The sequence below is a fragment of the Candoia aspera genome, chromosome 2 (assembly GCF_035149785.1).
Source record: "Candoia aspera isolate rCanAsp1 chromosome 2, rCanAsp1.hap2, whole genome shotgun sequence".
In the NCBI taxonomy this organism is placed as follows: domain Eukaryota; kingdom Metazoa; phylum Chordata; class Lepidosauria; order Squamata; family Boidae; genus Candoia; species Candoia aspera.
Genome location: NC_086154.1, coordinates 17309527 through 17322559, shown reverse-complemented (window position 1 = coordinate 17322559; position 13033 = coordinate 17309527). Strand labels below are relative to the sequence as shown.

Genomic DNA, 13033 nt, shown 5'->3' with positions numbered 1-13033 from the left:
GAGGGAATCAGTTACGGTGGTGATGGGGGCACCACAGAAAGACCAGGTTAGGGACTGGCCTTCCTGGAAAAGATCTATCTGTGTTTACTAAGTCAACACCAACCAGATAGAACATAATCAACCAAAGACTCATCCAAGTATCTTTGTGCCAAAATAACAGTGATGCAGACTGGTTTTCTATTACTTCAACACTGGCAGGGTGATGCTATGAAGAAGTTATAATGTCTTCTAATCTATTTTCTGTACTTTTAATATTCCCAACATAATAATTAAAGACAGGCTGTCATTGACTGTATATGGCATTTTATTGACAACTGAGGTGCTTCATCCCCCAACAATCTTGTGCGAAAGTCAACAATACTCCTATTTACACACTGAAAAGCTGCCCCTAGATCACAAAGGAAGGCTTGTTTTGCCACAGAAAGGGGATGTTTGGAGTTTATTCCTCCAAATTTGTCACAAGACACCAATCTCCTAATACAGGAGTATGAGTGTTGAAGCATCTTTTTTTTTAATTTTAATTTTGCTTTAACATACGTACAGTATATAAGCACAATCAGGAAATGAAGAAGAAAAGAAAGGCATAAAAAGATTTACAAGCTGGGACGAACTAAACAAGAATTTTCCAAGTAACATTAGATTAGTACTATTACATATAAGGATAATCTTTTATCAATGTTGTTACTAAAATCAAATCAATAATTAGCAAAGTCAACCAATATAATAGGAGTCATCAGAATAAATAATGTCTATCTTATAGGAGTTTCTGTTTAATGAATCAGACAAAATCAAGTATTCTGAAGCCTTATGTGAAGCATCTATTCTTCTCTGTCACTTGATTTGACTCTATTATTTTCACCCTGTTTTTCAGTCCATAGGGACACTTGTCTAAAAGAGAAACCCAATAAAGGGTAACATCATTAAAAATGAGTAATAGACAAAAACCAGAGGCATCAGATGATGTTCAAACCAACTTCTTTGACAAAATGATAAGGACCTGTTACAACATGAGGGACTGGTGAATGGACAAAAATACACAACTTTGCAGGCTACTACATAATTAAAGCCACTTGTTCTAATCCACTTCCTAGATTACAGTGCAGACATCATCCACATTCAGTGTCGTATACACAACATGGCACCACACTGATCTACGCTAATTACATCTGTAGAAACCACTTCCACTTTTTAGTACTTGCAGCTATTAGTGCAGACCAGAACTTCATTCAACATGCATAATTCTTCCTTTAAACCCCTCTCAATTTCAGATTTGATGTAATGCCATCTTCCTCAAAGGAAACTCTTCAGCCATCAAGCGTCAGCTGAGCAAGCAACACCTTGAAAAAGGGGAAAATTCTCTCGCCAGCAAACAATGCTGAGGAAAAAAGGAAGATTGAATCTTTTGTGTCAGCGTTGAAGAATTCTACCTGCCCCCTTTCATAATCCAGAAATACTCTGATCCTTCTGGGAGTGCAAAGGAGCGGCAGAGCTGTTACAGGTGAGGTGAGCGCCTGGTATTGACCGAAATCTCCTTGCAAGGCCCAAATCCCTTCCTCTGGGGTGAGTTTGAGTTCTATCTTCCTTCTCACAGAGCCCCTGGCTACTCCTATGGCCCAGATGCCTCCATCTTCCACATTGACTTCCCAATAGTGTCTCCCTGCTGTGAATCCTTCACAACCCAGCACACAGCAAGAGGACTTAAATCGCTTAGGATTATGTGGCACATCTGTCCGGGTGACATCCCATCTCGCACTTTTTCGATCCTCAGAAATGATGACTTGGGGGTTTGCTGTGTCCTTGTCAAGGGTTATGTTCACTGCAGGGAGAAATAGAGAAAGAATGAATGAGACAATTGAAATGGAAGACGAGGCACTAGTTTTATCAAAATGCTAATATAAATAATCCAGTTAGGTGACAGCAGCTAACCAACTTTGACTGATCTTTGATTTTTTGTACTGAAGGTAAACCTATAGCACATCCATATTCATGCAATATTCACCTGGATAGAATGACAAGAACTGAAGTCAGAAGTAAAAGCATCAAGCTTGATCTAGTGCATTAAACTAGCTAACTTATCTCAAATCTTCCTGTAACAATAGCCATGATTTCCTTACAGAGCCAAAGAAGCATGAACAACTTTACTTCAAATATGTCTGTCACATACTTACCCCATTCAGTTCCTAGTTCTGATGGCAGAGTGTCTAAATAAAAGGAAGAGAAGAAGGGCATTTCATTATGAAGAAGTTAACTTTCAAAATGGCTAAAGATATTAGACTCTGAGCATGCTTGCAATGAATGACTGAAGGCAGTTCATTCTGATGGTATCGAAAAGTGAACTTTGCCAGAAAACAAGCCCTTTATTTATAGTGTTTTGTTTTAATTTGTATGTGTTAGAACTTAGCTGACTTTGGCTGATCTCTAAACAGGGGCAGTATATCAACAGAAGGCTATAGAGAAAAATAAATATGTTTCATTTGAGCATTTTGTAATACTTTCAAAAGAAGTTTAAGTTAGATTTTTCCCCAGTTGTTCCATCTGATAGAAACCACAGCTGTTGAGTACCGACTAGACTGTAGCCAGGATATGGCTGCAGAGACAAAAGAGGTGTGAGGAGGTTCAAGGGAACTTCAACGTTTCAGGAAGTATGGTACGTATCAGAACTACATAGCCTTAATGTATGTAGGGGAAACATCTCAAACAACCCAGTGAGGTCTGAGCATGACCACAGAATCCAGAATCTATCTGAAGGGGCAGAAAAACTAAAGGGAACATCATACAGAATCCTAAAAGAAGGCATGGCTAGCTGGTTGACCAGAACCCTTCCCATATGTCGTTATTTTGCTGCTGAGTCTAGTCCTAACTCATATAGCAGATCTTTCGTACCTTTGAGATTCTTCAGCATTTCTGCAAGCACTGTATTTTTCTCGGAGAACTCCTCTAGTCTCTTTTCCATCTTGACTGGCATCCCCTCAGGGACTTGAAAGGGCTCCTTATCAAACCTAGAAAGAGAAGGATCAGGTCATTTTCCTCCCATGATGCTGACGTCTGACTAAGATGGTTACTCTTGCTAGTCAGGGTTGCATGACTTCCAATTAGAAAAAGAGCAAGACCTTGTTCTAAAATGACTCATGCAACCCTTACTAGCAGCATTAACCACGATGATAATATTTTAATCAAGTTATTTTCTTCTGAAACCCTACAAGATCTGCAAACCTGTGAATAGAGTGATAATAGATGAACTGCCCCACTTTATTAACAGAGGCTGCCCATCACTTACATCACTGATGCTTTCTGTTTATCATGACAGCAGTCTATATCCAAGGAATTGGATTAGCTAGAAATTAAACTGATGCCCACATCAATGTACAGTTTGCTCTCTAATTTTCTTTTTACTACCCTATTACTGGTTTGGATCCAGAGTATTTAAAGATTTATATCCTGCCTTTTGAAGCAGTTTTCCCCCAAATTTTTTGGATACACTGACATTAGTACACTGAGTTAGTCACGGTAAATGTGAGTGCATTTGTTGGTTTGTTTATTGGATTTGTCAGGGCACTATTAAATCTAATCAATGCATTATTGAAACTGGCTTTAGTAGAATTTTGAGGAACCATATGGATTGGGGTGAATTGTTGTTGGTTGTGGCTATTATACATAATTTCTACCAACTAGCCAGACTGTTTTCTCATTTCTTGCTTCACCAAGGCAAAATAGGTGCATTATTTTTTTTTTAACCTATAATCAGGAGTCTGGTAGCACCTTTTTGGACTAGCACATTTTATTAAAAGGCTTTCATGAACTGCAGCTCATTTCATCAATTGCATGGAGTAGCTAAACTGATGTAGGATTTAACTTGGGATGAGGGAACAGAGAAGACGGGGTTGTTATGAGATGCAGGTTGTAAGTACCTTATCAACTATTGTAATGTGTTAAAAACCCATTACAATATGTCAAGACCTTCTGAGATGGCTTGAAGACGTTTGATATATGTGACCCGCAGTCTCCCCCTCAATTATGCTGGTGAAGTTTGTTTGTTTCAGAACAGTTCCAGGAGGTTAAAACGCACCGCTATTATTTTGTTCAGTGTTGCACCCCAATGTCAAACATGCATCTATTCATTCTTCTACACAAAGTCTGGCCTGTTTACTCGACATAGAATCCAGAGAGGCATTTCTGGCAGATGATGACACTTATCACATTTGAAGAGCATGTGCGGTGCCTCTAATCCTGTGTCTGAAGTTGTTGGGGCTTGTGATGGTGCTGTTGATATAAATATGAGGGTAAAGCAGACATTTGGTTTGTTACAGGATCTGGTTCCCATGTTAATGTCATTTTCCTGCTGTTTCTGTTTGCTTGTGAAAATCTGCTTCAGGCTGAGTAGTTGTCTGTATACAAGTATGGGCCTGCCACCCAGGGCTTAAGAAAGTGCAATGTCCTTGTCTAGGATGGGCTGTATCTTATTAATAATGCCTTTAAGTGGCTTGAGTTGTGAGCTATAGGTAACAGCCAGTGGTGTTCTGCTTTTGTGGTCTGCCTTTTAGTAAGTCCTTCTGGTAACTGAGCTGGCTCTAATGATTTGTCTGTCAATCTCACTGGGTGGGAAGTTTCCTGAATACTTCATTTAATTCAAATTTTTAATTACAAGTGGGGGGATGAAAAGGAACATTAAATAATTTCTGTGCCTTTCAACTGGTAGCTTTCTGTCTTATGACATACCTCTATATTTTGGCACAAATAGAAACTGGCACCATTTTGAAAGAGGCAGTCTTTGTCTCTCTGCATTGCTAGCATGCAAAGGAAAAGAAAATTTTATTCTGAATAGACTGTTCTTCCTGATTATCCATCCCAGTGACACTGGTGCTTTTCTCAGAAAGGGGATCCACGTAAAATGTCCTTTTTTCATCTCTCTGGAAAAGAATGACACTGTCTTTTGGCTAAGTGGCATTATATCATTTGTTCATGCCTCAATGCATTATTTTGCACCCAGAAAATGTATTAGTGAATATGTGGACAACACGTGGTCCTCACTTGCTTCCTATGCATCCTACAAAGCAACACCTTTTACTTGCTGTCCAGATGACCGCATACTCACTGCTATTAGTAATGAAAGAAAACTGTAATCTTAATCAGGATTGTTGGAAGGGGCAGAATCAAGAACTCTGGGGGGAAAGTTAGCTTTTCATCCTGCCCCTCAGCACATCAGATGATGTGACCAGGACTTTGTGGACATGATCTGTTCCCAGCTCTCAAAATGACCCACAAAACCCCCCACTCTCCAAAGTTTGCCCATCTGTGTCTAACAACAAACGTCTGACAAGAATTCTGTGAAATGCAATCCTGTAAAGGTAATGGCTGTCTCCCTCCCACTTTCTAGTGAACTTTTTTCCCTACAGTAATGTAGGGAAAGCTTCCTCTTGTGCAGCATGAGGAGCTTAGAGACTTCTTTCAACTGAGTTAGCAGACCTATGTGAACCCTGGAAGAGAAGCAATCTTGAAATAGGATAGCCACACCGGTTTCAATAGTGGGGAGCCTCAGAGATAGAACTTGTGCTTTGAAGGCTCAAACCCCCAGGTTATTCCAGACTCCCCTCTTAAAACGCTCTCAGCTAATCAAGAGAAACTCTGCCTAGAGTTACAGGGGTCAGAACTGACAGTGAGGATCTGTCTTCACAACCCTGCATAAAGATGCCTTGCTAACCCCTTTTTCAGGACATATCCTCATGGCCCTGCCTTCATCTCATCCCAGTCCACTCTGAAGGCAGCTTATGTCCTATTTAACTGTTCCCATTTTAGTGTCCCTCTCCTCCCAATTTAAGACTTGCTATAGCAACAATCTCCAACACCTCACTGATGATGATGGTGGTGGCCCACTCATGAGCTGGGATCTGCCCAGCTCCTCTTGGCTGTTCTAGGTTGCTGCCGACACACCTTCTCCTCTCTGGTCACTGGGCACTGCCCTTCACGGACATTTGGGCCACAGCACAGAAGAGGGCAGAAACCACAGATGCATCTGTCCCCTGAATGCCTGACTGGGCATTACAGACTTCTTACATTACAACATAATGTTATGTTTTCCTGGAAGAGTTCTAGACCCTGTTTTAAAGGCATATTTGTTGTTATTTTGAAAGAGTGCTAGGCGTGTGTTTAAAAAACGGACTAGCCTATTGATCAATTTAAACCAAGGAAGAGGGTAGGTGTCTGCCAGCTGTTTGTTGCTGGTTTTGTCCCAAATGAATGTGTTACAAGTTTTCTGCTACTTCTGCTGACAAGGGGTTTCATACAGCCATATTTATTAGTTCTATTGGGGTGGGGGGGCTCCATGGCCTAGCTCAAGAGGGCTGATGGTTCACAGCCTCTTTGCTACCAACACTGCATTCCTTGCAGCACTTAGTGACTTGGGATATTGCGGGGGGGGTGAAATTGTCAGAGTTCCGCCTTCAGCTTGAGTGACAAGTCACAGAAGCAGGGACTGCTGGCCACAGAGAGACACTGCCAACGCTGCCATTCCTTTGCAGTCCTTACTGATCAAACCCTCCTGCTTCACCTGACATCTGGCTGATAGGCTGCGTGCACAACAGGGAGCACGGGTCAAAGCAAGAGGCTGCTTTCCTGATGGTGCTCACACCCCCTCCACTTGGCCTGTTGGGTTACTTCTGAATATAGGTCTAGTGCTCTTCTAGAAGAGAGCTAAGCCGGTATCCAAACAGCAGCCCAGTTACCAGGTCACGTAGAAAGGAGGGGTGTGGGACAAAATGTGAATTCACCCTTAAAGCCCAACCCCCTGCAGTGCAAGTGCAACCTATCAGACAGACTATTTTTTGGACACTGGTTTAGTGCTCTTCCAGAAATAGCTGGAAGTGATAGGGTACCTATGTAGAGAACCTCTGCTCCGATGACCTATCACTCAGGTGACTTGAAAAGTAGCTAAATCCTCTATCCCAGACATCTGTCCAAGCTGACTCATCACATGTTAAGGATGTGGTGGCTGATTTTCCTGCTGGCTAGCGACACTGCATGGGAAGGGAAATAAAGCCACAGCAATCCACCAACCACTGCCCTTAAATTGTCCCACATTAAAACTCTAAGGGCAGCACCAGCCTCATCTCTGAGGCAAAATATTATTTTTGTCAGGGTAGATGTCTGCTGGCTCAAGGACCACAAGAATGCTACCACCACGGCTGTGAGGAAGAGCCCGTATGTGGGTCGATGTCTAACGCAGAAGCCGAATGCTTCCGAAGGCAAACTATCTGCCCCCAAATGAGCAAGGGCAACCTTTGAGGAAGATGTGCCTCGAGTTGAGAGTGTGGAGCCACATACCTGCACAATGTGCTTCTGATATCCTAGAGAAAGAGAAGTGTGGGTGGGGAGAGAAAGACAGGAACTCTGCATGACAATGAATTTAACAGCTGAGTCTCATTAGAGCCACTGTATCTGAGGAACAGAGAAAGTATGTTTGAGAAACTAGTGCGACTGCTTTTAAGTCACCTTCTAATCACTGTAAGGAAAAGAACACCAGTGGGGAAATGAGTGAATCGGAATGAAAGCATACGACAATACACAGATCTGGTGGTGGTGGTGGTGGTGGGGAGAATCGTAGGCATTACAGAACAAATTACACCAATGCTGCTGGAAAAAAAAATACACCTAACAACATTGTTTACTATTTCATTAATGTCCTCAGATGGCATGAAATGTTGAATATATATGATTTTGTTCACCCAACACATCAGTGCAAAATATTGTACTGCTTTCTTGGTCAGGAAGGCAAGATGGGGTGAAACATCAAACGTTAGTCTCAACAACGATCGTTCAAACTTTACTCTTCCCACCCAACGTTATTGGTTTTACACATTTAAACATCCAAGCAACATGCATGCAAGCCACTGCAGCACCAACAGAGGTTTTGCCAGGGAGCATCTGCAAAGGATGGACATTTGTTGTGACTATAGATGGGGGAATTTTGACCGGAAATCAAAACTAGCCCCAGTTCCATTTCAGATCTGTAATATTAGCAATTAGCAAGGACTACTCAGCAGGGTTGCTGTAATCTACTCTCTCTGAGGATACAAATGTAATAATAAAGAAACACGAAGAATTAAAAGCTTTTGCTTTGGGGTTTATATTAGAAGATTTTTTGGTAAAAATTGCTCTTTGAGGATTTGGAAAAAAAACACTGCATACAAAGCGGCAATCAAGATAGAAAGAGATTCTACTTCTGTTGCTACTTCTTAGGGATTTGGTATGGGTAAGGCAGGATATGGGATAGTCATGCAGAGGCCTAATTCCATCTATGTTTTTAGAATATGGATTTTTAAATTGATTTCCGAAAGTACTTATCTTTATGGACTTCTCTGCATGAACTGAGAAATAACCTCTTCAAAAACATGGAATTCTTTATCTTCTATTTACTTCTTTATATAATAGAATCATAGGATATTTGGATTGAAAGGGAGCTTGGAGATCATCCAGTCCAGGGTTTCTCAACCTTGGCAACTTTAAGACACGTGGACTTCAACTCCTAGAATTCTGGCGGCTGGGGAATTCTGGGAGTTGAAGTCCACAAATCTTAAAGTTGCCAAGGTTGAGAAACACTGATCTAGTCCAACCCCAATCCCAGTGCAGGAATCTGCAATTACAGTATCTCTGACAGATGGCCATCCAGCCTGTTTAAACACCTCCTGTGAAGAGGGTCCATCCCACCACCCAAGGAAGTTATTTAAGGCTTCATCCCAGTGTATTTGGCACACCTTCTTTTCAAGTTTCCCCTCTGAAGCTGCCCCAATCTCACCTGAAGGAATTCACTGTCCGGCTGCTCTACCTTCTCTTCTATCTCATCAATCAGGATAGTGAGAGCAACGATTTCATCAGAAACCTTTGTGTCGTATATTTTCTGATGCTTGACAATCTCCCTCTCCATCTCCTTCAGCTGAGCCAGCAGAAGCTTCTCCTGCTCATCCAGAAAGTGATGCGCTTGCTCAAATTCCATCACCACCTTTTGTCTCTCAGTGTCTGTCTGACTCTGTAAAAGAACGGGGAGGGGAATGTGGGGGAAAAAGGTAGGGCATGGCTTTTGGATGTGAACGTTGAATCCAAATTGCATCCAAACATTCAAGCTGCTGAACGTTTGGATGCAATCTCCTAAAATAGGTGGGCGAGGATCTGAATTATTGGCTCTGGAACCCAGCTTCCCAAAGCAGCTGGTCAGACAAAGCTAAGCAGGTCATGGTCAGGGTGGGAGACAGCCTAAAATCCCATGAACCACACAGTTTCCAAACTCTTTAAAAATATAAAGAACTAGAGGGAAAAGAAATGTGATGTTGCATGGTAAGCCTAACAACAAGCTTCTGGGGTGGGGCAGGAAAAATAGAGTACAGCAGTGTTTCTCAGCTGTGGCAACTTTAAGACGTGTGGACTTCAGAGCGCTTGGGGAGGGGGGAATGGGAGAATTTAAACATCCAGGAAGCCAATGAAACCTGACAATAGAGTCTATACTAACCAGGGATTCCTGATGTCTAACCTCGCCAGCCAGTTTTAATCGCAGAAGTTTCTCCAGCTCTTCCTTCAGCTTCTGCAGACGGCATTCAATTTCCTTCTAAAGAAAGAGAATCTGAGTTTGAAATATTTCGCGACTGTTCATTGTCCCCTTTCCTCCCTGATTAGTAGCTAGCAGTACCTGGCTGAACAAGTTAGGCAAGGTAGAACTTGGTTAATAAATGGATGGGAGACCACCAGACAATCACTCCTGATGTGGCTGAGTGTGTGTACCACATCAGGAACTAGGTGGCAGAGCTAAAACATATGAATATAATACAAGATGTAAATATTATGTATTTGACTTATATAATCTCAATAGAACTGTAGAATTATTGTAACCAAATTAGTGAACTGTGAAAAGAAATTATTTAGTTAAGGTATAAAACTGCATTACTTAGGGAGTTGGAAATCCATTTCCTTTCTTTTAAACCTCTTCTTTTCTTTCTTCTTTCTCCTTTCCTTTTTTCTTTCTCTTGTTTTTGCATTTTATGTTTATTGTTGATTTGTCATTTTATGTTTGTATTATTTGTGTAAATAATTTAATAAAGACTACTTAAAAAAAAAAAGGAACTAGGTGGCAGAGCATGGAAAAAATTACTGTAACTTCCAGAAGCAGCTTAAAGGAAATGGCAAGGGAGAAAAGGTGGGGTTGTCTGAAAGAGCAGAGTTGGGTGATACCCAAATATTGCACTAAATCAAGTGGGGCAACAAGCCGTATCTTCCTTTGTCTGAGATATCTTCATCTCATCTCAATGGAAAATGCATTCTGTAAAAAATACCAGCCTGCCAATGGATGCACAGAGCCTTTTTGAGTGCTGGGCAATTGCCCCGAACAATACCTAGAGAGGGCCTCCCGTTTAAAATATAATTTCCTATCTGAAATTATCAGACGGATCAGTATTTTCCACTGAAAGCAGCAAAACCTATTGGTTAAAATACAATAATATAATAATAAATAAATAATAAAATATAATAGTAAAATATAAAATATGACGGTAAGGCTTATTTCCGGCTTCTCCGCATGCTACGGACTGAGGGAGGATGCAGGGAGAGGACACGGGAGGAGCGTCCGGATGAGGAATTTGCCCTCCCCCGACCTCAGCGGATCTTAAGCCGGCCCTGGCTGGAGGCGCCCCGAAGGAGAGCGACCGAGCGCAAACCCGCTACCTTGTAGTCCTGGGCGGCCTCTTCGATCGGAAACACCGTGTGGCTTCGGTGAGCGCGCGCCTCTCTGCAGATGCAGCAGATCAGGCTTTCTTCTTCGCTGCAAAAGAGCTTCAGCGCCTCCTGATGCTTCTCGCACAGCGGCCTCTCCTCTCCTCCTTCCTGCCCAGCGGCCCCTTGCAAGGCGTGCAAACTCAGCCGCCTGGTGATTTCTACCACGTTTCCCAGCTCCCTGTTGGGCCTGAAATTCCTCTGCAGGGCAACTTCCCGGCACTGCGGACAGGAGAAGTTGGTGCCCTGCTCCTTCCAGCACTGGGTGATGCAGGCGCGGCAGAAGCTGTGGCCGCAAGGGATGGAAACCGGGTCTCGGAAATACTCCAGGCACACGGAGCACGTGGCTTCTCTGTGCAGGCTTTCCACCGGGTTCTCCATGGCGACCCAGAGTCCCCCTCTCCTGGCCCCGGATGGATCAACTGTATCGGTACCCCGGGCAGATGAACTGAGCTACGGAAAGGATGGGCGCTCCGCCTGCTGGAGAAACGTCACCTTCTCTGTGCTGGCGAAGGGGGCTTTCAGTCCCTCTACCCTGATATCCAAAACCGCGGTGGATTTAGGGCGGGGAGGGAGACGGGGGGGCTCAGGAAGCGCAAGCCTCTACAGTCGACCCCCTCGAGTTCAATCAGGCGCGTCTGGAGCAAGGCCCGAAGCCTGCAAGGCATCTCTTTGCGGAAGCCCTCGCAGCCCCCCGCTCTGTTCCTCACAGCCTCGGGCGGCGCCGGTGCGGAGCTCTGGGGCTGCGCCTGCCCTATGTTCGAGCCCCCTGGAGGAAGAGCTTGCTCGCCATCAAGCCGCTCCTCAGTTAGGCGGCTGCGTGCCAGAAAGGAGGGCGGCAGCTCAGGAGACTGGCAAATTGCATTCCTTTCTAAAATGCGGGAGTGGCGGGAGCGGGGAGGCTGCCCTCGGTCAGCGTTGCCAAGGGTGGGAGGGGCGAGGCGGGGACTGTAGTTCCGCAGCTAAATGTCGGAGACAAATCTGTGAGAGGGAACTCCTGTTCCATCCCATTTGCAACTTGCAAGTTTTCTCTCCCTTCTCAAGTGGGGATTCACTTTGTCTCCTCAAGCAGGACGCTGAATTCTTCAGTCTCCCAACACTTTAGGATGGGTTTGCAAAGCGAGGTCAAGCCCGTATGGCCATGTTCAGCAACGCTCCTTGGGCGAGACCCCGATACTCAGGAAATGGGGTGTATTTATAATCAGTGTGTTGTTTATTCATTTAGTCGCTTCCGACTCTTCGTGACTTCATGGACCAGCCCACGCCAGAGCTTCCTGTCGGTCGTCAACACCCCCAGCTCCCCCAGGGACGAGTCCGTCACCTCCAGAATATCATCCATCCATCTTGCCCTTGGTCGGCCCCTCTTCTTTTTGCCCTCCACTCTCCCTAGCATCAGCATCTTCTCCAGGGTGTCCCTTCTTCTCATTATGTGGCCAAAGTATTTCAGTTTTGCCTTCCCAATCTTAAACCAGTCCGTTGTTCCGTGGTCTGTTCTTACTGTTGCTACTTGGTCGTTATACAGATTCTTCAGGAGGCAGACAAGATGACTTGGTATCCCCATACTGCTAAGAACTTGCCACAATTTGTTATGGTCCACACAGTCAAAGGCTTTAGAATAGTCAATAATTTATAATCAAGCAAAAAATTAATAATGGAGTTCATTACAAATTAATTATAAAAAGACAACACTTTAAAATAGACCCGATTTGCTATGCTGTACCCACTAAATGTTAAACCACAGCTTCAGCCAGGTGTAGCTGCCCTGCCCAATTTCCTCTTGAAGCCTAACCACAAATTCGAAATAGAAAGAATTCTGATGTACCTATTTCCTTCTAGTGCTTGCTAAATATTTACTTTAAACATTTATTACTATGGAAATGGCTTAGATTCTTCCACAGTTGTGGGGAAATTCAGGCTTATTTCCGGCTTCTCCGCAAGCTACGGACTGAGGGAGGATGCAGGGAGAAGAAACGGGAGGAGCGTCTGGATGAGGAATTTGCCCTCCCCCGGCCTCAGCGGATTTTAAACCGGCCCTGGCTGGAGGTGCCCCGAAGGAGAGCGACCAAGTGCAAACCTGCTACCTTGTAGTCCTGGGCGGCCTCTTCGATCGGAAACACCGTGTGGCTTCGGATTCCGTGTGGAATCCCACGTTTCCTCTTTAGCCAGGAGTCTGGAGTTCTGCCAATCAGCCCCAACAATACTGTCTCCCGACAGGACTGGGCAGGTCCCACACTGACTTCTGGTACACAAATCTCCATTACCAGCCCTTCTACAGTAGGTACCT

The 13033-nt window shown here is 43.9% G+C and overlaps 1 protein-coding gene across 1 annotated transcript; it reads right to left on the bottom strand.

Annotated features, from left to right (window-relative positions):
- Positions 1-899: 899 nt before the first annotated feature.
- On the bottom strand, positions 900-13007 carry LOC134489929 (zinc finger protein RFP-like). The gene is made up of 9 exons (XM_063292806.1): positions 12831-13007; positions 11328-11711; positions 10702-11202; positions 9497-9592; positions 8789-9019; positions 7318-7340; positions 2884-2999; positions 2169-2201; positions 900-1816 (listed from the first exon to the last, which is right to left on the bottom strand). The coding sequence occupies exons 1-9, from the start codon at positions 13005-13007 to the stop codon at positions 1305-1307; spliced, it is 2073 nt and encodes a 690-aa protein (XP_063148876.1). The 3' UTR covers positions 900-1304.
- Positions 13008-13033: the final 26 nt, after the last annotated feature.

Bases quoted from the DNA above. Each gene is read 5' to 3' on its own strand.
- LOC134489929 (XM_063292806.1), bottom strand. From the start codon at position 13,007: ATGGAGATTTGTGTACCAGAAGTCAGTGTGGGACCTGCCCAGTCCTGT. The intron at 11,203-11,327 runs GTCTCCCTCCCC...TCCTTTCCGTAG, and splicing joins TGCGCTTCCTGAGCCCCCCC to CTCAGTTCATCTGCCCGGGG. The intron at 2,202-2,883 runs GTACGAAAGATC...CCTTTTATTTAG, and splicing joins AATGCTGAAGAATCTCAAAG to ACACTCTGCCATCAGAACTA.